Source organism: Vicia villosa, linkage group LG2, assembly GCF_029867415.1.
Source record: "Vicia villosa cultivar HV-30 ecotype Madison, WI linkage group LG2, Vvil1.0, whole genome shotgun sequence".
Taxonomy (NCBI): domain Eukaryota; kingdom Viridiplantae; phylum Streptophyta; class Magnoliopsida; order Fabales; family Fabaceae; genus Vicia; species Vicia villosa.
This window is the reverse complement of record NC_081181.1, coordinates 190,493,706-190,519,256: the sequence shown is the minus strand read 5'-3', so window position 1 is coordinate 190,519,256 and position 25,551 is coordinate 190,493,706. Positions and strand designations below refer to the sequence as shown.

General features: G+C 35.4%; 3 protein-coding genes and 1 non-coding gene across 4 annotated transcripts; 3 read left to right on the top strand and 1 right to left on the bottom strand.

The window, feature by feature from the left end:
- Positions 1-12,882: 12,882 nt before the first annotated feature.
- LOC131654403 (small nucleolar RNA R71) lies at positions 12,883-12,989 on the bottom strand. Its single transcript, XR_009299443.1, has one exon. It is a non-coding gene; the product is annotated as a small nucleolar RNA R71 (small nucleolar RNA).
- Positions 12,990-18,675: 5,686 nt separating this feature from the next.
- On the top strand, positions 18,676-20,718 carry LOC131650946 (uncharacterized). Its single transcript, XM_058920641.1, has 7 exons — positions 18,676-18,773; positions 19,256-19,405; positions 19,508-19,775; positions 19,876-20,094; positions 20,210-20,300; positions 20,385-20,511; positions 20,629-20,718. Exons 2-7 carry the CDS (start codon positions 19,265-19,267, stop codon positions 20,716-20,718), a joined length of 936 nt encoding a protein of 311 aa, XP_058776624.1. The 5' UTR covers positions 18,676-18,773; positions 19,256-19,264.
- An 87-nt stretch (positions 20,719-20,805) lies between these two features.
- LOC131647732 (uncharacterized) lies at positions 20,806-21,872 on the top strand. Its single transcript, XM_058917586.1, has 4 exons — positions 20,806-20,923; positions 21,012-21,182; positions 21,397-21,456; positions 21,561-21,872. The coding sequence occupies exons 1-4, from the start codon at positions 20,915-20,917 to the stop codon at positions 21,774-21,776; spliced, it is 456 nt and encodes a 151-aa protein (XP_058773569.1). The 5' UTR covers positions 20,806-20,914; the 3' UTR covers positions 21,777-21,872.
- A 2,467-nt stretch (positions 21,873-24,339) lies between these two features.
- Positions 24,340-25,399, top strand: LOC131647731 (uncharacterized). Its single transcript, XM_058917585.1, has 2 exons — positions 24,340-24,816; positions 25,096-25,399. The coding sequence occupies exons 1-2, from the start codon at positions 24,353-24,355 to the stop codon at positions 25,271-25,273; spliced, it is 642 nt and encodes a 213-aa protein (XP_058773568.1). The 5' UTR covers positions 24,340-24,352; the 3' UTR covers positions 25,274-25,399.
- The last annotated feature ends 152 nt before the right edge of the window (positions 25,400-25,551 follow it).

Sequence of the window (25,551 nt, the reverse complement as noted above, 5' to 3'; positions counted from 1 at the left end):
AGGCGATTACTGTATCGAAATTTGATACGGGCTGCGCGAAAGTGAATAGTATTTTTAAATTAATATTTCTACAAAAAACATTTTCAAGATTAAAATTAGGTGGTGAATTTTATACAAGTCCCAGCGGTAGCCGGAAATTACATTCCGATCTCCGCTTTTACTTATTCTTAAACTAGCTTATTTTAATGCGTTTGCAATCAATACTCTTACTCATAGCCTTAGATTTACATAGTTGCAATAGATAAAGGTACTCTTTATTGTTCGTCTATGTGGGTTCAATATTTTTATATTACCACGGTATTTCCGTGCACTTGCGTAACGTATCATGTATTTGGTGCCGTTGTCAGGGAACAATGAATCAATATCGTGACTCTGTTGTTGCATCCTATAGACTAAGACACTTTTATTATTTTTTCCCCATTTGGTCAGTTGTATGCCAAGTACCCGCACTTCCGAGGATGAGCTAGAGACCTGTAGACGAAGTCTAGAGTTTTCTTCATTTGAGATGTCGTATCGAACAATTTTTGTCCCATTTTGCACAAATGGTTGCAAACGATAATCATCCATTTAAGGACTACACCATCCCATCCCAATACGAGCCACACTCGAGCATTGCACTGTTGAAGCGGTAAAGCGGCAAGCAACAAAATATTTGGAAATATTTATCCGGGAATTATCGTGTCCACAGAGATTAGTGCTACTGAACTGCCGTTCGACGGATTCTTAGTTATGAGTTTGGTTTTGAATGAATTTAAATATGAAATGGAAAAGTAAATATCAACACAAAAAGAATACATTCTTCAAATAGAAGAAACTATCAAGTATTGCATATAATCTACTCTTCACAAACTTAAACTTATCGACCAGTTGCACTCAGGCTACTATACTCCTTAAACCATTCACGTGTTGCCCGTTGTCGGCATTCGTGTCCAAACACCTCCACGAGTTCTATTGTATGCTTAGTTGACGATTTCTCCACCAATCAAACATACGGTAGCTTACCGTGTTAAATTAAAATATTACTCGATCGACGATCTCTCCACCAATCAAACAACCCGGTAGCATTACGAACCAACACAAAGTGAACATTAACTCTTCATCTATCTCTACAATCAAGAAGCTAATGATTATCTCTCCTAATCAAGATTTGTGAGGTCTATCTCTACAACAACACAAACCCCTAACATCAAGATGCAAAACAACCCACCAAACATAACCCAAACATCAAGATGTAAAAAATCAGGAAAAACAACAAGTTTATATTGTAAAGCAACTTTATACAACGCCATGGGCGACAAATATACATGAGATCAAAGTATATATATACAAAACCCACAAATGAAACCACAAAGAGAAGAAAAGAAGAAAAACCCAAAAATCTCACGGTTTGTCGGCTCCGATTGATGAAGGATTCAACCCCGGATCATCCATTTGACAGCTCCAATGTGTTTTCTAGCATCTTTCCACTAAAAAATGGTTGTGATGACTTTGGGAACAAATACCCCAAAGCATAACCCTAAAAAATGTGATTTTTCCCTATTTAATGACTTTCCAAACCGCCCAGACCGCGCTTAGCGCGGTCAAGCCCGCTTAGCCCGCTCAACAGAAAATTGAAATCTTGTTTTGGCCATATCTTGAGAACCGTAACTCCGATTTGCGCCCGGTTCGAAGCGTTGGAAAGCTTATTTCATGCTCTACCTAACAATGACAACATATCAACCAAATTGGTGATTTATTATTATTTGGTTTTGAGCTTTATTCGCCGAATGAATTGATTCCACCGCTCAAAATCGCGCGTTTGAAGCCGTGTCTTCGCCACGTTATTGCTCATGCTCCAAATACGCCTCAATACCTACAAAATGAATAGAAAAATATCAAAAAGTATAAAAGTATATGAAGATACATCTATTCACAAAGTATACGTATTTATACACAAAACGGGGTATTATTCGAACGGTATTAACAAAAAGTATCGATAAGTGCCACTATTTACAAACACAAAATAACTACATTTTGACACTTAACAACTCTCCCCAACTTGAATTTGTTTGTCCTCAAACAAGGCCAAACACTCAAATCTCAAAAGTTAAAATCAAAGAATCAAGAATCAACAAGATTTGGAAAAACGAAACAATTGTACGGTTCAAACAAAAATGTACCAACAAAGTAAATACTTACCACAATCCTACAACGACAACATGAAAATGAAACGGATCCTAAGTACAAAATTCATACAAAACATTCTAAAACAAAACAAGCTCAATCACGAATCACGCCTAGCAAAAATTCACCGGTAGATGAAAAACACCGAAAGGTGAGGACTTTGACACACACCCGACAAACTTACAAACAATAGACAAAATTATGCGTTCATCCAAAAATAGTATCGAAAACGCAACGGCACGAATCACAAGGGCTTTAAAGGTTGTAATGTGGCTCGGTTAACAAACAAGTGATAATTCCTAAAGCTAATCGAAACAAAAACTTGCCTAAACCTAAGGGAGTAATTACTTCCACAAAGTTTCAAACAAAGGAATTTCAATCAAACTTCTTCCTTAACCACATTTTTCACACCAAACACAATACTTATTAACACAATCTTATTCTACTCTTTTTGTTCTTTTCTTTTTCAAACTTTTTTCTTTTTTCTTTCTTTTTCTTTTCTTTCTTTTTCACAATTTTTTTTCTTTTTCTTTTATTTTCACAACCATATACCAACCACATCATAAAGAGGCAAACATCCTCTCCCCAACTTGAATCCAACCACAATATACATTGAATACTCCCTACTTTCTAAGGCAAAGTAAAAATTCAAACTATAAATCATAGTTCAGGGTTCAAGAAACAAATAATCAACATCCAAACACAATCGAAAACCAAACGCTCATAGACAAGCATTAAGCAAAAACAATATGAATATTGACAAAAAGGCTCAAAGGGGGTTACTAATGCTCACACACTCACAAGGTGAATTGATATTTAGCTATGGTAGTTGTGCTCAAAATCAAACAAGTGCCTTGATCACTTTCGTGCATTCACAAAATCAATACAGACGAAAGATTAAACATAATAATATCTAGTTAAAACAAGAAATGTCGGTCACTCGCATATATACACAATGGAAAGCCACCTCACATTTATGGTAAAAAGGGAAAACTAATGTGATTCAAGTCATTGAGAAAGTTATGCAAAAAGAATGAATAATATGAAAATTGTACAAATGAAAAGTCTCATAAACATGCTATGCTATAGAAAGCGATAAACGAGTACCTTGCTATGTACAAATTCGAACAATCATTACCGCACAATTGGCATGTTGAATCAATCAAAATTGAAGAATTACCAAATGCGACTTCAAGTAATCGAGCCAAAATTTGAGTCTAAACAACAACAAAAGAATTAAAATTATAACTATAAAATACATACTATAAAGCCTTGGTGTAAGTGGGAAAAAGGCGAGTCAAATGAATCATTAAAAATAATTCATTAGCCAAAAGCTACAGACCGCGCTAAGCGCGATCTAGCACGCTACACCAGAAAGACAAAAACCAGTGCAACAAAACAGAAATTCCAGTGTGCCTCCACTTAACACATTTACATCTCATTTACAGAAAATCAGAAAAATAAAACCGTTGGGGTGCCTCCCAACAAGCGCTCGTTTTACGTTGTTAGCTCGACGCCTTTTATTGTTTCGCGAATGGTAAGAAACTTCCTCGCGGTACGCCAATGCTTTCGCCTCAAACGCAACCTAAAGGAAACGTCCTGCCCAAACACTTAACAAACGAATCAAAAGCAAAAGTATATACAAGTATGTGTAAAAACATAATATACATAAAACACAATATTTACAAAATCCTTATTTGGCTAAACAAATTGAAAAGTGAAGATTTATAATTTACGAACTATCCGAGTTCAATTTGTTTAGCCAACTTCACCTTGCTAAATAGCAAAAGTAAAGAGGAACAAAATCAAACACACAAACATGTATAAGTATGAAAATATAAACATGTATCAATATAAGAAAATATACAAGTATGAGAATATGCACAAAATATACGATATTCACAAAACTCAAAAACAAAGAAACTATCGCAATGCAAAGTCAATAAAAACACCAACCCCCAGCAACGGCGCCATTTTGTTGAAGCGGTAAAGCGGCAAGCAACAAAATATTTGGAAATATTTATCCGGGAATTATCGTGTCCACAGAGATTAGTGCTACTGAACTGCCGTTCGACGGATTCTTAGTTATGAGTTTGGTTTTGAATGAATTTAAATATGAAATGGAAAAGTAAATATCAACACAAAAAGAATACATTCTTCAAATAGAAGAAACTATCAAGTATTGCATATAATCTACTCTTCACAAACTTAAACTTATCGACCAGTTGCACTCAGGCTACTATACTCCTTAAACCATTCACGTGTTGCCCGTTGTCGGCATTCGTGTCCAAACACCTCCACGAGTTCTATTGTATGCTTAGTTGACGATTTCTCCACCAATCAAACATACGGTAGCTTACCGTGTTAAATTAAAATATTGCTCGATCGACGATCTCTCCACCAATCAAACAACCCGGTAGCATTACGAACCAACACAAAGTGAACATTAACTCTTCATCTATCTCTACAATCAAGAAGCTAATGATTATCTCTCCTAATCAAGATTTGTGAGGTCTATCTCTACAACAACACAAACCCCTAACATCAAGATGCAAAACAACCCACCAAACATAACCCAAACATCAAGATGTAAAAAATCAGGAAAAACAACAAGTTTATATTGTAAAGCAACTTTATACAACGCCATGGGCGACAAATATACATGAGATCAAAGTATATATATACAAAACCCACAAATGAAACCACAAAGAGAAGAAAAGAAGAAAAACCCAAAAATCTCACGGTTTGTCGGCTCCGATTGATGAAGGATTCAACCCCGGATCATCCATTTGACAGCTCCAATGTGTTTTCTAGCATCTTTCCACTCAAAAATGGTTGTGATGACTTTGGGAACAAATACCCCAAAGCATAACCCTAAAAAATGTGGTTTTTCCCTATTTAATGACTTTCCAAACCGCCCAGACCGCGCTTAGCGCGGTCAAGCCCGCTTAGCCCGCTCAACAGAAAATTGAAATCTTGTTTTGGCCATATCTTGAGAACCGTAACTCCGATTTGCGCCCGGTTCGAAGCGTTGGAAAGCTTATTTCATGCTCTACCTAACAATGACAACATATCAACCAAATTGGTGATTTATTATTATTTGGTTTTGAGCTTTATTCACCGAATGAATTGATTCCACCGCTCAAAATCGCGCGTTTGAAGCCGTGTCTTCGCCACGTTATTGCTCATGCTCCAAATACGCCTCAATACCTACAAAATGAATAGAAAACTATCAAAAAGTATAAAAGTATATGAAGATACATCTATTCACAAAGTATACGTATTTATACACAAAACGGGGTATTATTCGAACGGTATTAACAAAAAGTATCGATAAGTGCCACTATTTACAAACACAAAATAACTACATTTTGACACTTAACAACTCTCCCCAACTTGAATTTGTTTGTCCTCAAACAAGGCCAAACACTCAAATCTCAAAAGTTAAAATCAAAGAATCAAGAATCAACAAGATTTGGAAAAACGAAACAATTGTACGGTTCAAACAAAAATGTACCAACAAAGTAAATACTTACCACAATCCTACAACGACAACATGAAAATGAAACGGATCCTAAGTACAAAATTCATACAAAACATTCTAAAACAAAACAAGCTCAATCACGAATCACGCCTAGCAAAAATTCACCGGTAGATGAAAAACACCGAAAGGTGAGGACTTTGACACACACCCGACAAACTTACAAACAATAGACAAAATTATGCGTTCATCCAAAAATAGTATCGAAAACGCAACGGCACGAATCACAAGGGCTTTAAAGGTTGTAATGTGGCTCGGTTAACAAACAAGTGATAATTCCTAAAGCTAATCGAAACAAAAACTTGCCTAAACCTAAGGGAGTAATTACTTCCACAAAGTTTCAAACAAAGGAATTTCAATCAAACTTCTTCCTTAACCACATTTTTCACACCAAACACAATACTTATTAACACAATCTTATTCTACTCTTTTTGTTCTTTTCTTTTTCAAACTTTTTTCTTTTTTCTTTCTTTTTCTTTTCTTTCTTTTTCACAATTTTTTTTCTTTTTCTTTTATTTTCACAACCATATACCAACCACATCATAAAGAGGCAAACATCCTCTCCCCAACTTGAATCCAACCACAATATACATTGAATACTCCCTACTTTCTAAGGCAAAGTAAAAATTCAAACTATAAATCATAGTTCAGGGTTCAAGAAACAAATAATCAACATCCAAACACAATCGAAAACCAAACGCTCATAGACAAGCATTAAGCAAAAACAATATGAATATTGACAAAAAGGCTCAAAGGGGGTTACTAATGCTCACACACTCACAAGGTGAATTGATATTTAGCTATGGTAGTTGTGCTCAAAATCAAACAAGTGCCTTGATCACTTTCGTGCATTCACAAAATCAATACAGACGAAAGATTAAACATAATAATATCTAGTTAAAACAAGAAATGTCGGTCACTCGCATATATACACAATGGAAAGCCACCTCACATTTATGGTAAAAAGGGAAAACTAATGTGATTCAAGTCATTGAGAAAGTTATGCAAAAAGAATGAATAATATGAAAATTGTACAAATGAAAAGTCTCATAAACATGCTATGCTATAGAAAGCGATAAACGAGTACCTTGCTATGTACAAATTCGAACAATCATTACCGCACAATTGGCATGTTGAATCAATCAAAATTGAAGAATTACCAAATGCGACTTCAAGTAATCGAGCCAAAATTTGAGTCTAAACAACAACAAAAGAATTAAAATTATAACTATAAAATACATACTATAAAGCCTTGGTGTAAGTGGGAAAAAGGCGAGTCAAATGAATCATTAAAAATAATTCATTAGCCAAAAGCTACAGACCGCGCTAAGCGCGATCTAGCACGCTACACCAGAAAGACAAAAACCAGTGCAACAAAACAGAAATTCCAGTGTGCCTCCACTTAACACATTTACATCTCATTTACAGAAAATCAGAAAAATAAAACCGTTGGGGTGCCTCCCAACAAGCGCTCGTTTTACGTTGTTAGCTCGACGCCTTTTATTGTTTCGCGAATGGTAAGAAACTTCCTCGCGGTACGCCAATGCTTTCGCCTCAAACGCAGCCTAAAGGAAACGTCCTGCCCAAACACTTAACAAACGAATCAAAAGCAAAAGTATATACAAGTATGTGTAAAAACATAATATACATAAAACACAATATTTACAAAATCCTTATTTGGCTAAACAAATTGAAAAGTGAAGATTTATAATTTACGAACTATCCGAGTTCAATTTGTTTAGCCAACTTCACCTTGCTAAATAGCAAAAGTAAAGAGGAACAAAATCAAACACACAAACATGTATAAGTATGAAAATATAAACATGTATCAATATAGGAAAATATACAAGTATGAGAATATGCACAAAATATACGATATTCACAAAACTCAAAAACAAAGAAACTATCGCAATGCAAATTCAATAAAAACACCAACCCCCAGCAACGGCGCCATTTTGTTGAAGCGGTAAAGCGGCAAGCAACAAAATATTTGGAAATATTTATCCGGGAATTATCGTGTCCACAGAGATTAGTGCTACTGAACTGCCGTTCGACGGATTCTTAGTTATGAGTTTGGTTTTGAATGAATTTAAATATGAAATGGAAAAGTAAATATCAACACAAAAAGAATACATTCTTCAAATAGAAGAAACTATCAAGTATTGCATATAATCTACTCTTCACAAACTTAAACTTATCGACCAGTTGCACTCAGGCTACTATACTCCTTAAACCATTCACGTGTTGCCCGTTGTCGGCATTCGTGTCCAAACACCTCCACGAGTTCTATTGTATGCTTAGTTGACGATTTCTCCACCAATCAAACATACGGTAGCTTACCGTGTTAAATTAAAATATTACTCGATCGACGATCTCTCCACCAATCAAACAACCCGGTAGCATTACGAACCAACACAAAGTGAACATTAACTCTTCATCTATCTCTACAATCAAGAAGCTAATGATTATCTCTCCTAATCAAGATTTGTGAGGTCTATCTCTACAACAACACAAACCCCTAACATCAAGATGCAAAACAACCCACCAAACATAACCCAAACATCAAGATGTAAAAAATCAGGAAAAACAACAAGTTTATATTGTAAAGCAACTTTATACAACGCCATGGGCGACAAATATACATGAGATCAAAGTATATATATACAAAACCCACAAATGAAACCACAAAGAGAAGAAAAGAAGAAAAACCCAAAAATCTCACGGTTTGTCGGCTCCGATTGATGAAGGATTCAACCCCGGATCATCCATTTGACAGCTCCAATGTGTTTTCTAGCATCTTTCCACTCAAAAATGGTTGTGATGACTTTGGGAACAAATACCCCAAAGCATAACCCTAAAAAATGTGATTTTTCCCTATTTAATGACTTTCCAAACCGCCCAGACCGCGCTTAGCGCGGTCAAGCCCGCTTAGCCCGCTCAACAGAAAATTGAAATCTTGTTTTGGCCATATCTTGAGAACCGTAACTCCGATTTGCGCCCGGTTCGAAGCGTTGGAAAGCTTATTTCATGCTCTACCTAACAATGACAACATATCAACCAAATTGGTGATTTATTATTATTTGGTTTTGAGCTTTATTCGCCGAATGAATTGATTCCACCGCTCAAAATCGCGCGTTTGAAGCCGTGTCTTCGCCACGTTATTGCTCATGCTCCAAATACGCCTCAATACCTACAAAATGAATAGAAAAATATCAAAAAGTATAAAAGTATATGAAGATACATCTATTCACAAAGTATACGTATTTATACACAAAACGGGGTATTATTCGAACGGTATTAACAAAAAGTATCGATAAGTGCCACTATTTACAAACACAAAATAACTACATTTTGACACTTAACAACTCTCCCCAACTTGAATTTGTTTGTCCTCAAACAAGGCCAAACACTCAAATCTCAAAAGTTAAAATCAAAGAATCAAGAATCAACAAGATTTGGAAAAACGAAACAATTGTACGGTTCAAACAAAAATGTACCAACAAAGTAAATACTTACCACAATCCTACAACGACAACATGAAAATGAAACGGATCCTAAGTACAAAATTCATACAAAACATTCTAAAACAAAACAAGCTCAATCACGAATCACGCCTAGCAAAAATTCACCGGTAGATGAAAAACACCGAAAGGTGAGGACTTTGACACACACCCGACAAACTTACAAACAATAGACAAAATTATGCGTTCATCCAAAAATAGTATCGAAAATGCAACGGCACGAATCACAAGGGCTTTAAAGGTTGTAATGTGGCTCGGTTAACAAACAAGTGATAATTCCTAAAGCTAATCGAAACAAAAACTTGCCTAAACCTAAGGGAGTAATTACTTCCACAAAGTTTCAAACAAAGGAATTTCAATCAAACTTCTTCCTTAACCACATTTTTCACACCAAACAGAATACTTATTAACACAATCTTATTCTACTCTTTTTGTTCTTTTCTTTTTCAAACTTTTTTCTTTTTTCTTTCTTTTTCTTTTCTTTCTTTTTCACAATTTTTTTTCTTTTTCTTTTATTTTCACAACCATATACCAACCACATCATAAAGAGGCAAACATCCTCTCCCCAACTTGAATCCAACCACAATATACATTGAATACTCCCTACTTTCTAAGGCAAAGTAAAAATTCAAACTATAAATCATAGTCCAGGGTTCAAGAAACAAATAATCAACATCCAAACACAATCGAAAACCAAACGCTCATAGACAAGCATTAAGCAAAAACAATATGAATATTGACAAAAAGGCTCAAAGGGGGTTACTAATGCTCACACACTCACAAGGTGAATTGATATTTAGCTATGGTAGTTGTGCTCAAAATCAAACAAGTGCCTTGATCACTTTCGTGCATTCACAAAATCAATACAGACGAAAGATTAAACATAATAATATCTAGTTAAAACAAGAAATGTCGGTCACTCGCATATATACACAATGGAAAGCCACCTCACATTTATGGTAAAAAGGGAAAACTAATGTGATTCAAGTCATTGAGAAAGTTATGCAAAAAGAATGAATAATATGAAAATTGTACAAATGAAAAGTCTCATAAACATGCTATGCTATAGAAAGCGATAAACGAGTACCTTGCTATGTACAAATTCGAACAATCATTACCGCACAATTGGCATGTTGAATCAATCAAAATTGAAGAATTACCAAATGCGACTTCAAGTAATCGAGCCAAAATTTGAGTCTAAACAACAACAAAAGAATTAAAATTATAACTATAAAATACATACTATAAAGCCTTGGTGTAAGTGGGAAAAAGGCGAGTCAAATGAATCATTAAAAATAATTCATTAGCCAAAAGCTACAGACCGCGCTAAGCGCGATCTAGCACGCTACACCAGAAAGACAAAAACCAGTGCAACAAAACAGAAATTCCAGTGTGCCTCCACTTAACACATTTACATCTCATTTACAGAAAATCAGAAAAATAAAACCGTTGGGGTGCCTCCCAACAAGCGCTCGTTTTACGTTGTTAGCTCGACGCCTTTTATTGTTTCGCGAATGGTAAGAAACTTCCTCGCGGTACGCCAATGCTTTCGCCTCAAACGCAACCTAAAGGAAACGTCCTGCCCAAACACTTAACAAACGAATCAAAAGCAAAAGTATATACAAGTATGTGTAAAAACATAATATACATAAAACACAATATTTACAAAATCCTTATTTGGCTAAACAAATTGAAAAGTGAAGATTTATAATTTACGAACTATCCGAGTTCAATTTGTTTAGCCAACTTCACCTTGCTAAATAGCAAAAGTAAAGAGGAACAAAATCAAACACACAAACATGTATAAGTATGAAAATATAAACATGTATCAATATAAGAAAATATACAAGTATGAGAATATGCACAAAATATACGATATTCACAAAACTCAAAAACAAAGAAACTATCGCAATGCAAATTCAATAAAAACACCAACCCCCAGCAACGGCGCCATTTTGTTGAAGCGGTAAAGCGGCAAGCAACAAAATATTTGGAAATATTTATCCGGGAATTATCGTGTCCACAGAGATTAGTGCTACTGAACTGCCGTTCGACGGATTCTTAGTTATGAGTTTGGTTTTGAATGAATTTAAATATGAAATGGAAAAGTAAATATCAACACAAAAAGAATACATTCTTCAAATAGAAGAAACTATCAAGTATTGCATATAATCTACTCTTCACAAACTTAAACTTATCGACCAGTTGCACTCAGGCTACTATACTCCTTAAACCATTCACGTGTTGCCCGTTGTCGGCATTCGTGTCCAAACACCTCCACGAGTTCTATTGTATGCTTAGTTGACGATTTCTCCACCAATCAAACATACGGTAGCTTACCGTGTTAAATTAAAATATTGCTCGATCGACGATCTCTCCACCAATCAAACAACCCGGTAGCATTACGAACCAACACAAAGTGAACATTAACTCTTCATCTATCTCTACAATCAAGAAGCTAATGATTATCTCTCCTAATCAAGATTTGTGAGGTCTATCTCTACAACAACACAAACCCCTAACATCAAGATGCAAAACAACCCACCAAACATAACCCAAACATCAAGATGTAAAAAATCAGGAAAAACAACAAGTTTATATTGTAAAGCAACTTTATACAACGCCATGGGCGACAAATATACATGAGATCAAAGTATATATATACAAAACCCACAAATGAAACCACAAAGAGAAGAAAAGAAGAAAAACCCAAAAATCTCACGGTTTGTCGGCTCCGATTGATGAAGGATTCAACCCCGGATCATCCATTTGACAGCTCCAATGTGTTTTCTAGCATCTTTCCACTCAAAAATGGTTGTGATGACTTTGGGAACAAATACCCCAAAGCATAACCCTAAAAAATGTGGTTTTTCCCTATTTAATGACTTTCCAAACCGCCCAGACCGCGCTTAGCGCGGTCAAGCCCGCTTAGCCCGCTCAACAGAAAATTGAAATCTTGTTTTGGCCATATCTTGAGAACCGTAACTCCGATTTGCGCCCGGTTCGAAGCGTTGGAAAGCTTATTTCATGCTCTACCTAACAATGACAACATATCAACCAAATTGGTGATTTATTATTATTTGGTTTTGAGCTTTATTCGCCGAATGAATTGATTCCACCGCTCAAAATCGCGCGTTTGAAGCCGTGTCTTCGCCACGTTATTGCTCATGCTCCAAATACGCCTCAATACCTACAAAATGAATAGAAAACTATCAAAAAGTATAAAAGTATATGAAGATACATCTATTCACAAAGTATACGTATTTATACACAAAACGGGGTATTATTCGAACGGTATTAACAAAAAGTATCGATAAGTGCCACTATTTACAAACACAAAATAACTACATTTTGACACTTAACATGCACTCCTTGTGATAGAGGTAAAAAATTCTTAGTTTAAACCTTCTCTAGTGCAAATCGTGCTACTAAACCTATTCTCTAGTAACCCTACAGAGAATCCCGATCTACATATGTTCATGTTTTTGCAGTACATTGACACATTGAAAAGAAATGGCATAAATCAGAGGCCACTCGACTTCATCTCTTCCCATTTTCCCTAAGGGACACAGCCAGAGCCTAGCCGCAATCCCTTCCATCAAACTCCATCGCTACATGGCATTCTTAGCATGCTACTCCCCATCGAGTAAAACATATATCTTAAGAATCCAAATGAATGATTTCAGACATAAAGATGGCAAATTGCTTTTTGAAGCTTGGGAGAGGTATAAAGATATGATTAGCCTCTTCCCACATCATGGTCTAGAGAAATGGTTTATTATTTGTACCTTTTATAATGGTCTTCTGTACAACACAAGACTGGCCATAAACGTTGCAGATGGCGGCGCACAAATGGACAAACCCTTTCAAGAAACCTACCAGCTTATAGAAAATATGGCTCAAGTGAATTTGCTCCTCTATAAAAGTCCCAACCAAAGGGTGGAATGTACAAAGTAAATGGCATTAACCACGCCAATGCTAAAGTAGACGCCCTTACTTAAAAGATTAATAATCTTACCCTTACCCTTATTGCTACCATAGCTGTTGTAACTCCAAGCTAAGAGATATGTGAAGTCCATGGACATGTCGTTACTATATGTCAATTTTGGCTGGAATCCCACATGACCATGTACACTATGCACCAGGGAACCCATATTCCAATACTTATAACCTTGGCTGGAGAAACCACTCAAATTTCGACCCCAAGAAGGCACGTAAACGTTATAACACTAACAGAGGAGGGTTGGAGATCGATGTTGAACCAAGAGATAGAGTGCAAAGTACTAAGGATAATCCAGTACTATCTGGAAAGGAGAGAACGAGAGAGATGGCACCACTTACAAATGAGGTAATTGAGAAAGATTCATATGTACCTCCCCCACCATATCGTATTTACGAAAATAATAATGAGAACCAATGTAGAGGACCATTTTAAGAAGTTTGATGAAGTATTGAAAAAGTTATATATCAACATCCCTTTCATTGAGGAATTGTCACAAAGGCCTTCATATGCCAAATTTGTTAAGGAAATCCTATCGAACAAACGGAAACTGGAAGATATTGATACTGTAATATTGAATCAAGAGTGCAATGTTATTTTCAATAATAAGTTGCCTCCAAAATTAAAAGATCCTGGGATTTTTCAATTACATGTGTTATAGGCACAATGAGTTTTGAAAATGCTTTGTGTGATCTATGTGTGAGTTTGATGCCTTTGACCGTCTATGAAAAACTAGGCTAAGTTGTATGAAGCCAACTAGAATGAATTTGTAATTAGCAGGTAGATCATTGAGATATCCTGTAGGAATTGTATAAGATATGCAGATAAAGATAGGGGAACTAGTCATCCGTGCAAAATTTGTTGTAATGGATGTACGTGAAGACACTGAAATCCAAATACTATTAGGTAGACCCTTCCTGGCCACAGTCGGAGTAGTTATAGATGTTAAGTGTGGCAAGCTCACATTAGAAGTAGGGAATGAAAATGTCGAGTTCCTATTGTCCAAACTTATTAAAAGCCCTGTCTTCAAGAACTCATGATGCATATTTGATATCAGTGTAAGTGGCACTAGTATCAACCAAAATCTATGTGCCAACAAGATACAAAAGGTATGCTCTCATAGAAAAAATTCTGTGAATGGTAACTTGTTCAGGGTCACCATCAGCCTCTCGTGAATGCCTTATCTCATCCCTGAACACATTAGTCAAATAATTATAACTGACGTGGCAACCATGGGTTTTATCAATCTCTACCAGGGCACTCTGAGGGGAAACTCCCAACTTCTCAACCAACATACCCAACGCTTCCTCTTTATCAATCCTCTCATGATCCATGAATGTCCCTCTAATCGAAAGATACAGCAGACATGCGACGTCGTCGAGTGTGATCGTCATCTCACAATGTGGTAGATAAAATGACGATGTCTCATGGTGCCACCTCTCAACAAAAGCGTTAATCATACCCCAGTTGACCACGCTGTATCCACACTGGGCCAAATCCTTTAACCTTGTAAGCTGTAAAAGCTCATCAAACCATGGCTCAATAAGGGGTACGAGTCTATTGATCTTCCGATGGTCAATGACCTTGAGCGTATCACGTTCCTGCATAAATATTTAGACAGATGTAATCAACAAACTAAAATTCAAAATTCATAATAAAACTCATAATTCAAAATGTGATATGAACTCATAATTCATAATTCTAACTGTAATATAAATCAAAATTCAAAATTCATACATGTCCGTCCCAGATATGTCAAGTAACATGGTCAGGGTAAACATAAAGAAGGGATAAATCAGATGGTTCTTCTCCAAAAGCTTGAGGCGCCACATGTGCTTCCTGTGTAGGTGCACGCTCACGTGCCGCCTCATGAGCCGCCTCAGGTGCCTGGGATGACTGAGGAGCTGCCTCAAGTGTCGTCTAAACTGAGGTTGTGACGGAGGTTGTAGTTGGGCCTATGGCGTCGCTTGAGAACCATACGTCTCTCCCGTCTCAAATGCACTCAGCAGAGAAGTGAGTCTGTGGGAGGACGGCGGCGTAAACGGATGAACTGGATAATTTAGCCTGCTACACGAGGGCAACGGAGTAGGAGTATAAGCAGGAACACCGGAGGATGAAGTTGTAAGAGGTGCATCTGGTACGGCCTATTCAGAAGCAGGAGGAGGTTAGGTTGCTTGACTCCTTTCTCTTACACAGAAGCATGTTGTGCAACCATGTCGTGCCTCAATTGAGATGTTCTGCCAGTCATTGCTCCTGTAGAAGTATGATTAAAATGTTAACTTAAAGAACAATGTTCAAAACAAAGTTGAAAATAGATACAAACAAACACCGGAAATACACTTGCGATTTTGTTCTTGCTAAAAACTGGAAATGCATTTTCGCTTCCTCCTGCGATTTCAAAAGAATAATAATTACTTCTCCTCCCCCCCCCCCCCCAAATGAGCTAAAAAAATATCATTGATCATGAAAACGACATTGCTAACACCTTTCTAATAATTCCTAATATTGATAACAAACTACAAAATTCCAATTTCTAACCTAAAACACACATTTTAGTGGATTTTACATAAACTCTAAAAAGTTCAAAAACAACTTACTTGATGATTGTGGTTGATTTTCCTTGATTGGTTATGGTTGAATGCTTGAGGGACTGATGCTCGATGATTTCTAACAACTTGGGTTGCAAATGTGGTTGATTTGGTGAAAAATGAAATTGAGACAGTGTTAGAGAGTTTTATATAGGTTTTTTTGTTTTTGAAACTGTAATGGAAGGAGAAGAGACAACGCGCCTTTAAGTTGTTCCACGAACCATAAATATATTTATGGTTCTAAACCGTAACTATATTTGCGGTTAGTAACCAAACTCTTCCAATGTTCATGTCTAACATGATGCAAATCGAAATTATATTTTCAATTTTTAAAGGCATTTTTGAAATTTTGCGTGAAACGCTGAAAAAGGATAGGGCGGAGTAAGAAATTTCCATATTTTAATGTCAACAATTTATTCTCTTCCCTCCCATGAAAGCTTAAAAATTTATAAATTGATAAAAATAATAAAAATATTTTATTACTAAACAATATTTAATTACATGACATGTGTTCGGATGAGGGAGGTGTTGGCCGATTTTGGAGGTGCGGGGGAGGGGAGAGATGAGGTGTTATGGTCTTTAACCGATGATGGAATTTTCTCGGTGGCATCTTGTTACTCTTTTTTGGGAAGGGAATTCATTCCGGTTGGGCCGCCGGACAGACATGTTGGGCTAATTTGGAAGGCGGATGTGCCTTTCAAAATCAAGGCATTTGGTTGGAGATTTCTACTTGATAGGATTCCGACTAAAGATTGCTTGGTGTATAGAGGAATTAATATACCGGTAGATACTTTAAAGTGTTGTTTTTGTGGATATGAAATAGAAAGTAGAAACCATTCTTTTTTTTGGATGTTGGGTGGTGAAAGCTATTTGGAATGAGATAGCTCTTTGGGTGGGTAAAGAGGGGGATGTGGAGGAGGGGTGCTTGCCGAATTTTATAGATTGACATTGTTTCTTCCGGGATAAAAAGGTTAGGAGTAGTAAGGCGGATGTAGTGTGGTTAGCTACTATTTGAACGCTATGGTTGGTCCGTAATGGTGTGTGCTTCCGTGACGAAGGTTGGAATTTCAACGACATGGTGTGGAATGTTAAGCATATGGTTTGGAAATGGTCTTTTTGCGGGAAAATTACTTACTCCAACTATTCGTTTTATGAGTTTCTAAAAGATCCGATTCTTTTTCTCTCATAAGTTTATTTGGTTGTAATTTTCCCTTTTTTGGTCGGGTTATCCCGCTTCTTGTGTAATCGGGTTGGAGAACCCTTAATTTTCCGTTTATTAATATATCTTGCTTACACAAAAAAAAAATAATTACATGACATGGTTTATTAAGTTTAATGAAAAATTATTTTATTACTAAACAATATTTAATTACATGACATGTTTTATTAAGTGTAATGAAAGAATAATACAACCAATTTATTCACTTAGGAGACATTAATATTATTAATTTTTATAAATAGTATTTAACTTTTATACGTTATAAAGTGTTCAACTCTTATTCTATCTATCACTAAAAAAAGAGAAAAAAATATGACTGCAATTCTCAAATTTATGTACATCGTGTTTATAATTTTGTTCGTATTTTTTGTTGCATCTAAAGTTGACGGTGAGCATTTTCTTTCATCAATTTACTTTTTACTTCTTTGTTTGTCCAAGAAAAATCTTGTCTCTTTTTGGTTACCCTAATTTATTATTTTTTTAATCTATTTTAGGTAGGAAATTTAAATGTGTTGAAGACTCTGATTGTCCAAAGTACGAATTAATCAGTGGAACTGCTGCAATTGAGGCGAAGTGTATTAATAGTTTTTGTAAATATCTCTTACGACCACGTTTAATTTGAGTACAAAATTCAAGGGATCATAGAGAGACTTTGCATGAATGAATAAAGTATCTTATCTACAAAAGATCTATGTAATAATATATTCTAAGACAATACAAATATAAACATGATGTAGCAAAAAATATTATTAATCTTGTCATCTTTTATTTATTTTTTCATTCTGGAGACATCTCCATGACCTTCATTTTATCCAAACTGCAATTTATTTTCAACTCACTCATCTATTAAAATATCTATAACATTTAAGTTAAAATTTATTTAAATATTTTTTCAAAGTCTTAAATTCATTTGCATGTTAGAAGTTTGATATATTTATAATGAGAAATGCTATATCTACACTAAAGCTTACATCAATTTTTTACACCGTATGAATTTATGTGAGTGTTAGATACAATTATATACATGCACATGTTTTTAGGTGACAATAAAATATTTTAAAAAAACTAATAAACCGTATAATATACGGTGTAGTGTTAACATTATGTGTAAACTTAGCAAACCTCATTTATAATTTTGGAATATATTTTCATGTTGTTTTAAAGGCAATACTCTTTCTATCTCTTCGAGTAGAGCATGTTTTTATTTAAAATCATTGTCTCTTATATTTGAATAAGTACAAACACTAATGGATAGAGAAATGACTCGTGGTAATTGTTCTTTAAGGTTTAATTTTTAAGTTTTTAAATTGGATAAGTTTTACTATCTATCTTTATTACCATTTGAGCTAAAATATTAGAAACATTAAATTGCTCAGAGATTCACGGTCTTCCTTTAAGGAATCTAAGATACTATCAACTATCTACCCATTACTAGGATGTAGCCCAAACTACCTATTTTACCCTTCCATCCAAATAAATTAACACTGCAAAAAGGCTAAGATGGTAATTAACAAATCAAATATTCAGTTTTGCCAATTGTGTTCATCTAATTGGTCAATTCAAAAAAGTGATGTACTTTCTTTTGGACTATTGTGTAGAAATCGTTTCCCTCCCAGACTTTTGAGACCTAAGGGCTGCTGTGCATAAGGGAGAAAGGAGAAACAACTGGTCACTTCTCTTTCATTACGCTGCGGAGAACAAAGAACAACAACAGCATCAAACGTTTGAAGACCCACCACAGGTATGAATCCGTAGCCATTAATCGATATCGTTTTCATATATCTTCCTCTTCTCACTCTTCTCACTCTTATGTTCTTTGCGACATGCCTTTGTCCACGAAGAATCCACCCCTTTCTCTATTTTTTGGGTTTATTCCTTCTGAAATATTTCTTCAGAACTAATGTTTACTTTCTGAATCCACTCTTTCATCTCTTGCGACATAACAATGTTTCTATTTTGAAATATTTCTCCAGAACTAATGTTTACTTTCTGAATCCACTCTTTCATCTCTTGCGACATAACGATGTTTCTATTTTGAAATATTTCTCCAGAAATATTGTTTACTTTCTGAATCCACTCTTTCATCTCTTGCGACATAACAATCTTTCTCCAACTCTGTTTTTGATTTCATTTGATTACATCTGATATGAAGGTCAATGAGGCATATGTTCATTCTTATGTTCATTGTTATGTTTATGATTTATCTCATTTTGTTTACTACAGCAAGAAAATATGTCAAGACCTCCCATTTTGATTAAAGATTTGGTAAAGGGTAGTCAAGTCTGGAAAATGCACATTAGGGTGGTTGATGTGTGGGTTGTTATTGAGAAAAATGGGAACAAACACCTTGAAGCAGTCATTCAGGATGTAAAGGTTTCATTTTTACCATTTTAATTACTTTTGTTGATATTTTGTGCCTTTTTCATGTTCATCGTGAAGCTGCTTTCTTACTAAAATAATAAGTTCATTTAACAGGGTGACAAGATTCATGTCACCACTCGGGGGAGAGACTTCCAAGATTGGATTGAAGTAGTCAAGGAGCATGAGACGTATTTCCTTTACAATGGAGAGCCAGTTGACAACGATGGCCCTTTCAAAGTGTGTGCTAACCCACTGAAACTCATATTCAATGGAGGTACTACCATGTCTCAGGTGTCGATACCGGAGATACCAAGTCACAGCTACACTTTTCACCCTATTGGGAGCTTTCTCAAAGCTGACTTCAAGCATGACCAGTTGTATGGTACGAAGAAGCTTCACCTCAAATAATTTCTGTTATTTACTTCTGTCCATATATATTTATCTTTTTTCATTGATAGATCTGCTTTTCTTTTACGTATCAGATGTCATTGGTGTGTTACAAGATGTTTTAAAAACCCAAGTGGGAGGTGGCGGTAGGAAATCTTGCGTCAATGTCACTTTGCGTGATGTAGAAGGCAATGTGATCGAGCTGGTTTTATGGGATGATTACGCCAAACAGTTCAACAACTACACTACCCCTAACAACTTTGCCGGTCCTACTATAATTGTTTTGACACATGCATGGTGCAAGCCTAACACAGGTAATATAAATTTATATTTTCTGGTTTTGTTCTTTAGTGAATGTTTTTTGGAGAAAGGAATTTATAAACATGTTGCATCATATTTAAACAAATTCTTCACCGCTGTACATGTCAGTTTCGGGTTTACCGTGTCTTTCCAATGCATGGAACGGTTCTAAACTTTACATCAACTTGGAACATCCACAAGTCGATGAGTTCAAAGCTAGGTAATATGCCATTTATTCCTTCCCCTAATAACATGAATCCGTTGCTGGGTCTGACTGTTTCCTTCCTTTAATGTTTTTTTGCAGTTTTGGAACCAACTTACCTGCTGCTTCCCAATCATTGACTTGCGATTCATCTGTTCAAACTAATAACAATTTCTGGACCAAATTGTCTGAGGTCAAGAGTATCCGTGCAGTATCTAAACACGGGAGGGTCTGTTTTGTATTACATTGTTTGTTTAGTTATTTCTATTTCTATTACACTTCTATCACAATGAAACATTTATATTCTTAATGACATTTATGTTTTCCATGTTCTTTCCCACAATAGGACTGTTTTGCAACAACCATTGGAACTACAGCTGGTTTTAATGCCTCCCGTTCTGGATGGTATTTTGAATCCACTGGAAATACTAAGTGAGCACCGTGTCTTGCCATTCAATTCAATTGTCAACTTTTCTATAGGAAGCTTTATATAAGAACTGACTTTTACATTTTCTTTTAGATTCAAACTTGAAGTTGAGGTCGAATATGATAACCATAAGGGGGTTTTTGTTTTTTGGGATAAGGATGTGATTCCTTATACTAAACACACAGCTACCGAATTAAGAGAAATCATGAAGAAGGTTAGTTTGAATAAGGAATATTTATTTTATCACATGCAATCATTAATAGAAAGACACATTTGTGTTAATCCTTTGTTGTTTGCTATAGGCCGGAGAGGACAATCCTAAGATTTGGCCTACTCACTTGGATGCTATGTTGAATAGACAAATGGTGTTTCGTATCAAGTATCAATCCCAATTCTGCCGATTCTCTATCGTGAAGATACTTAACGAAGAGGGCCTTTACGATAAGTTCGACACCTACCTCAAAGCTAATGAGGTGACCATCTTTTTTTAATCACTTATACAATGTTATTCTTAAAATTTAGCCCATGTCCTATCTTTTTCCTAATATAGTTAACTTACTTAATATTCATAACCTCCCAACTAAGTTTCTGTTTATATGGCGTTTTTTTCCATATCCTTCAATCTTAGTTGTTGGTAATCTTTTAATTCATTCCATACAAAACTTTGACTATAATCAAATATAATAGGCAACTATTGCTGCTGATTTGGAAGTGGACACAGCTTCTCCATCTCTTACTCCAAACCAAGTAGGTTTATGCCATTTGACTTTGTTTTATTTAAACAAAACACAAGGTTCTCTCATACTCCTTGGTAACTCCTTCGTAACTCCATTTTATATCGCATAATTTAGGGAACACAAAATATGGAACCATCGATCGTTGCTCTACCAGATGAAGGGAATAACCAAAAGGGGAGTCCTTCTGCAAGCTGCGGCAGTACTCCTGCCAAGAGAGTCGCTGCGTCAACCTCATTTAACGAGCTTATCCAGGCTGAAGTAATCACTCCTAAGCAATCGGCCACTAAGCCCAAGAATGGAAAAAAGACAAAGCAACTCAAACATGACTGAGATGGTGGGTTAATTTCAGAATTTTCCCTCTTATTTTGATGCTTAACTAGCATATCACCATTTGTAAGGTTACAATCAAACTATTAAGTCCTTATTTTGTTGGCCTATGTCATTTCGAATTTGAACATGCCATGTCTAATGGTTCTTTCACTCCTGAACTCATCATTAACAATCTTTTGTAATGATTCTTGATTGTTTACTGCTGCATGTTGACTGCTATTTAGTCCATAGTCTTTTTACGCTCGGTCTCAATGATTTTTTTTTCCTTTTTTATGATATCTAGCAATATCAGGTTTCTATATCACGCATGGAGGTACTGCACTGTGTTAGTATGTAATATGTTGCCCGCTTCTTACAATATGACAGAGCTTTTGACTAATCTTTGCTACATAGAATAGGTGATTAAATAATCTAACTAAAAGCTAAAAAATAAAATACCTTTAAGATTAAGAGACCAAGAAATTGCTTGTATCCAATTCTGGAAATCTATATATGCAAACAGAAAATTAGTGGCTTTGTTCCATGTGGCAGCTGCATACCTTCTTTCTGATCTGTGAAAGGGAGCAGAAATTGTTTAGACATGGATTTTGAAATTCGAAATACATGCTAAATCCGAGGCACCAGTAAACCGTAACTTTGAGAAATAAACAATGTTGAACTAATAAATCTCTAAACCAGACCTGTAATGTCTCAATATACACTGAATGCATTTGCAAATTTAGTCATTATATAATCACTTCTGTTCCAAATCATACTTTGCCAAAATGCATGTTAATCAATAGGATAAATTCTTCTTGCTTATTGACTATACTTTAGTCAAACAGTCCCAGGTTTGTGTGAGTCATACCTGTATTCTAACCATTAAATCTCTTATCAAATCCATTATGTATGCTTCAAGTATGTATTTTATTCTAAACAATCCCAGGTTTGTGTGAATCATACATTTATTCTAAACATAAAATCTCTTATAAAATCTCTTATAAAATCACTTATGCTAAACTGCAGCCCGATTTTGTAGGCATCAAGTGTGTATTTTATCAAATACAGCGGTGTTGTTAGCCAACTTTAGAATTATAGTAACTCAGTTTAGTTCCAAATTTAAGTACTTAAGTTATGCACTTTTCTTAATATGTACTTTAATGTTTCCATGCTATCATTTTTTTTTAAGGATTCTAGAATTTTAACACCATAACTTGCATACAAACTGAAATCTGTATACTGTTGCACTAACAATGTACCTATTACTCTACTGATTGGTTTATCCCTTTATCCTTTGTGTAAAGCAGGCTGCCACGAAAACAATAGACTGTCAAAATCTGTACTATGCTGCAGCTTGCCTTGGAAACAGCCTCCATTGCCTCCATAGTGTACAATGCTGCTTTGTATCAACTGCTTTAAAGTACATATATCATCATTTTGAGAAAACCTAGGGATTGTTGTCACTTCAACCTTAAATGCATTGTGCTTCATTACAAGGTAAGTCAATGTTAAGACTTTTACTTTTGCTTTACAATTTCCAATTTCATGTCATGTCAATTTCTTTGGACATGTCTTTAGGTCTAATACTCATAGATAATCTTTTATATATATAAAATATCAGATTTGCAGCAGTACCATACTTGATTGTTTTTCGCACAATTTGACAAACTATTTGGTTATTTGTTCCATGTTTGATTACTATTATGTTTTTACCATTTACCATTTACTATTAGACATGATCTTCAATAAAAACCTATAGATAAGTAAATAAAAAATAAAACAATATGTATAATGTTATACTATTAGAAACTCAAGATTAATAAGACAAAACTCTGTTTCACCTTGAACAACTTGCTGAAGCAAAAGCTCGTGGAATGCTTGTCTTCCATGTGAGGACAGTTCTCTCATACTGTTAGTCCCTAAACAAATCAGATATACAGGTAAAAAAACTCATTGTTATTAACTGAATGCAGCTAACCACATGATTGTAACATAAGAAACTATGCTGTTTTTTATTCTACAACACTTTAAAAGGATACACCTCATATAAAGCTTACTTTTTAACAAATGAAGCAATGCATCCCTTCATATTAAACAAATGAATCTAACAATGAGACTGCCCAACATTTAGGATTGTTTTTTATGCTTGAATTGATAAGAATTTTATAGTGCTTGAGTTACTCACCGAAGCTAGAAATGATGGCAAGTTATGTTTGGAATGATGCTTAGAATATTTCAGGAGAACATGATAGCAGAAACATTGTATACATCCCTCTTATGTTTGTCAATTTATATAATTCTGAATATAATACCAACCTTACAATTAATTCGGTTGGTGTAACTCCTTTATGATAAACCAACCACCAAATTATGTATGGTTCTTTAGTGTAATGCTGTTTCTGTACTGACCTTTAATATATGACATGCCACACTCTATATCCTGCCATGGTACATTAAATGCATGGTTGTGCTCAATGTCAAATAGGACAATATGTGCTTAGTGGTAGAGAATATAACATGTCGTTTTTTATTGCCCCATCTAACATAATTAAATGTAAATTTGGTGGTTTGTTGTAGCTCTTTTAAAGGTCCAAGATATGGACCCGTTTGACAAAATGCACAGCGCGAAAAAGGCAAGATCAAGAAGGTCAATGATTATGAAAGAGAATCGTATCAAACGACAAAAGTTCAATTCTCACCAACACATCCCGCTTGATCCAATTATTAATACTCCAATGTCATCCACGCCCAGGCAACCTTTGTCCGAGTTGACACCATCGTTTCAAAACATGGCAGCATTACCGGGAATTTCAGGGCAGTCAGGTAGTATATGTTTGGGTTTTGAAGGTTCCGAACCTAGCCTTTCAAGACATGCCTTTAAAACAAATTTAAGGTCCCGACCGATAGATATTTTGGGAACAAATCTATTTTCAAAGTTTGCATCCAGTTCTACTGTGAAGGAAAATGAGGGATTTACTCTTTCCTCATTGATTACAAACCAAAATCGGACTCATCGTGAAGACTTCGTCAATGAAGCTGGGAGTTCTTCTAATACACATACGTGAGTGCAAACCCTTTACTATTACTCACCTCTATATATTTCTCTATGTATGTGTCTTATAAATCAAGTTATCGCTTTTAATGAGGTATTTAACTATGCTATGTGTGGCTGTCCCGCTAACTTGTGTGTCAAGTTAAGCTTGGTTTAAAATACTTAGGTTCCAGATAAGGAATTATTTCCCCCAATAAAGATTCATCTAACCTGAAAACTAATATTGTTTAGAATATGTTTTTATTACGTACCTGTTTATAATTGTTTCCATGGTTTCATTCTGAACAGCTTACCACTAAAGACCATACCAGTGCGGGGTAGGCCTAAGAATCAATATGGAGTTCCAAATATGGCTAGGAACTTGACCCGAAAGTTTCCTATACTGGAAAGAGTGGAAGGGAATGAAACGGCAAATTTGACCCTCGGTTCCACCACACAAATAAGGTACATAAATGCCTCGACATGAAAAATATACATTGTTGCGACTTTGCTTGAAGTAATCTTAAAAGGATAGTATGTTAGAACCTTAGTTTTGGCTTCTTTTTTTTTTAGGCTTGCTCACCACTGTTTGTGGATATCCATTTATAAATATGGAGGCCATTACCTTAATACTTTCAAAGGGGCATATATACATTGTTTATCTCTATTAATTTATTAACTATAACCCATCAACTCACTCCTAAAAAATGCTCTACCATTGGAACATCCTTCGATGCTGGGTTTTTAAGACATCCCTTAAAAGAA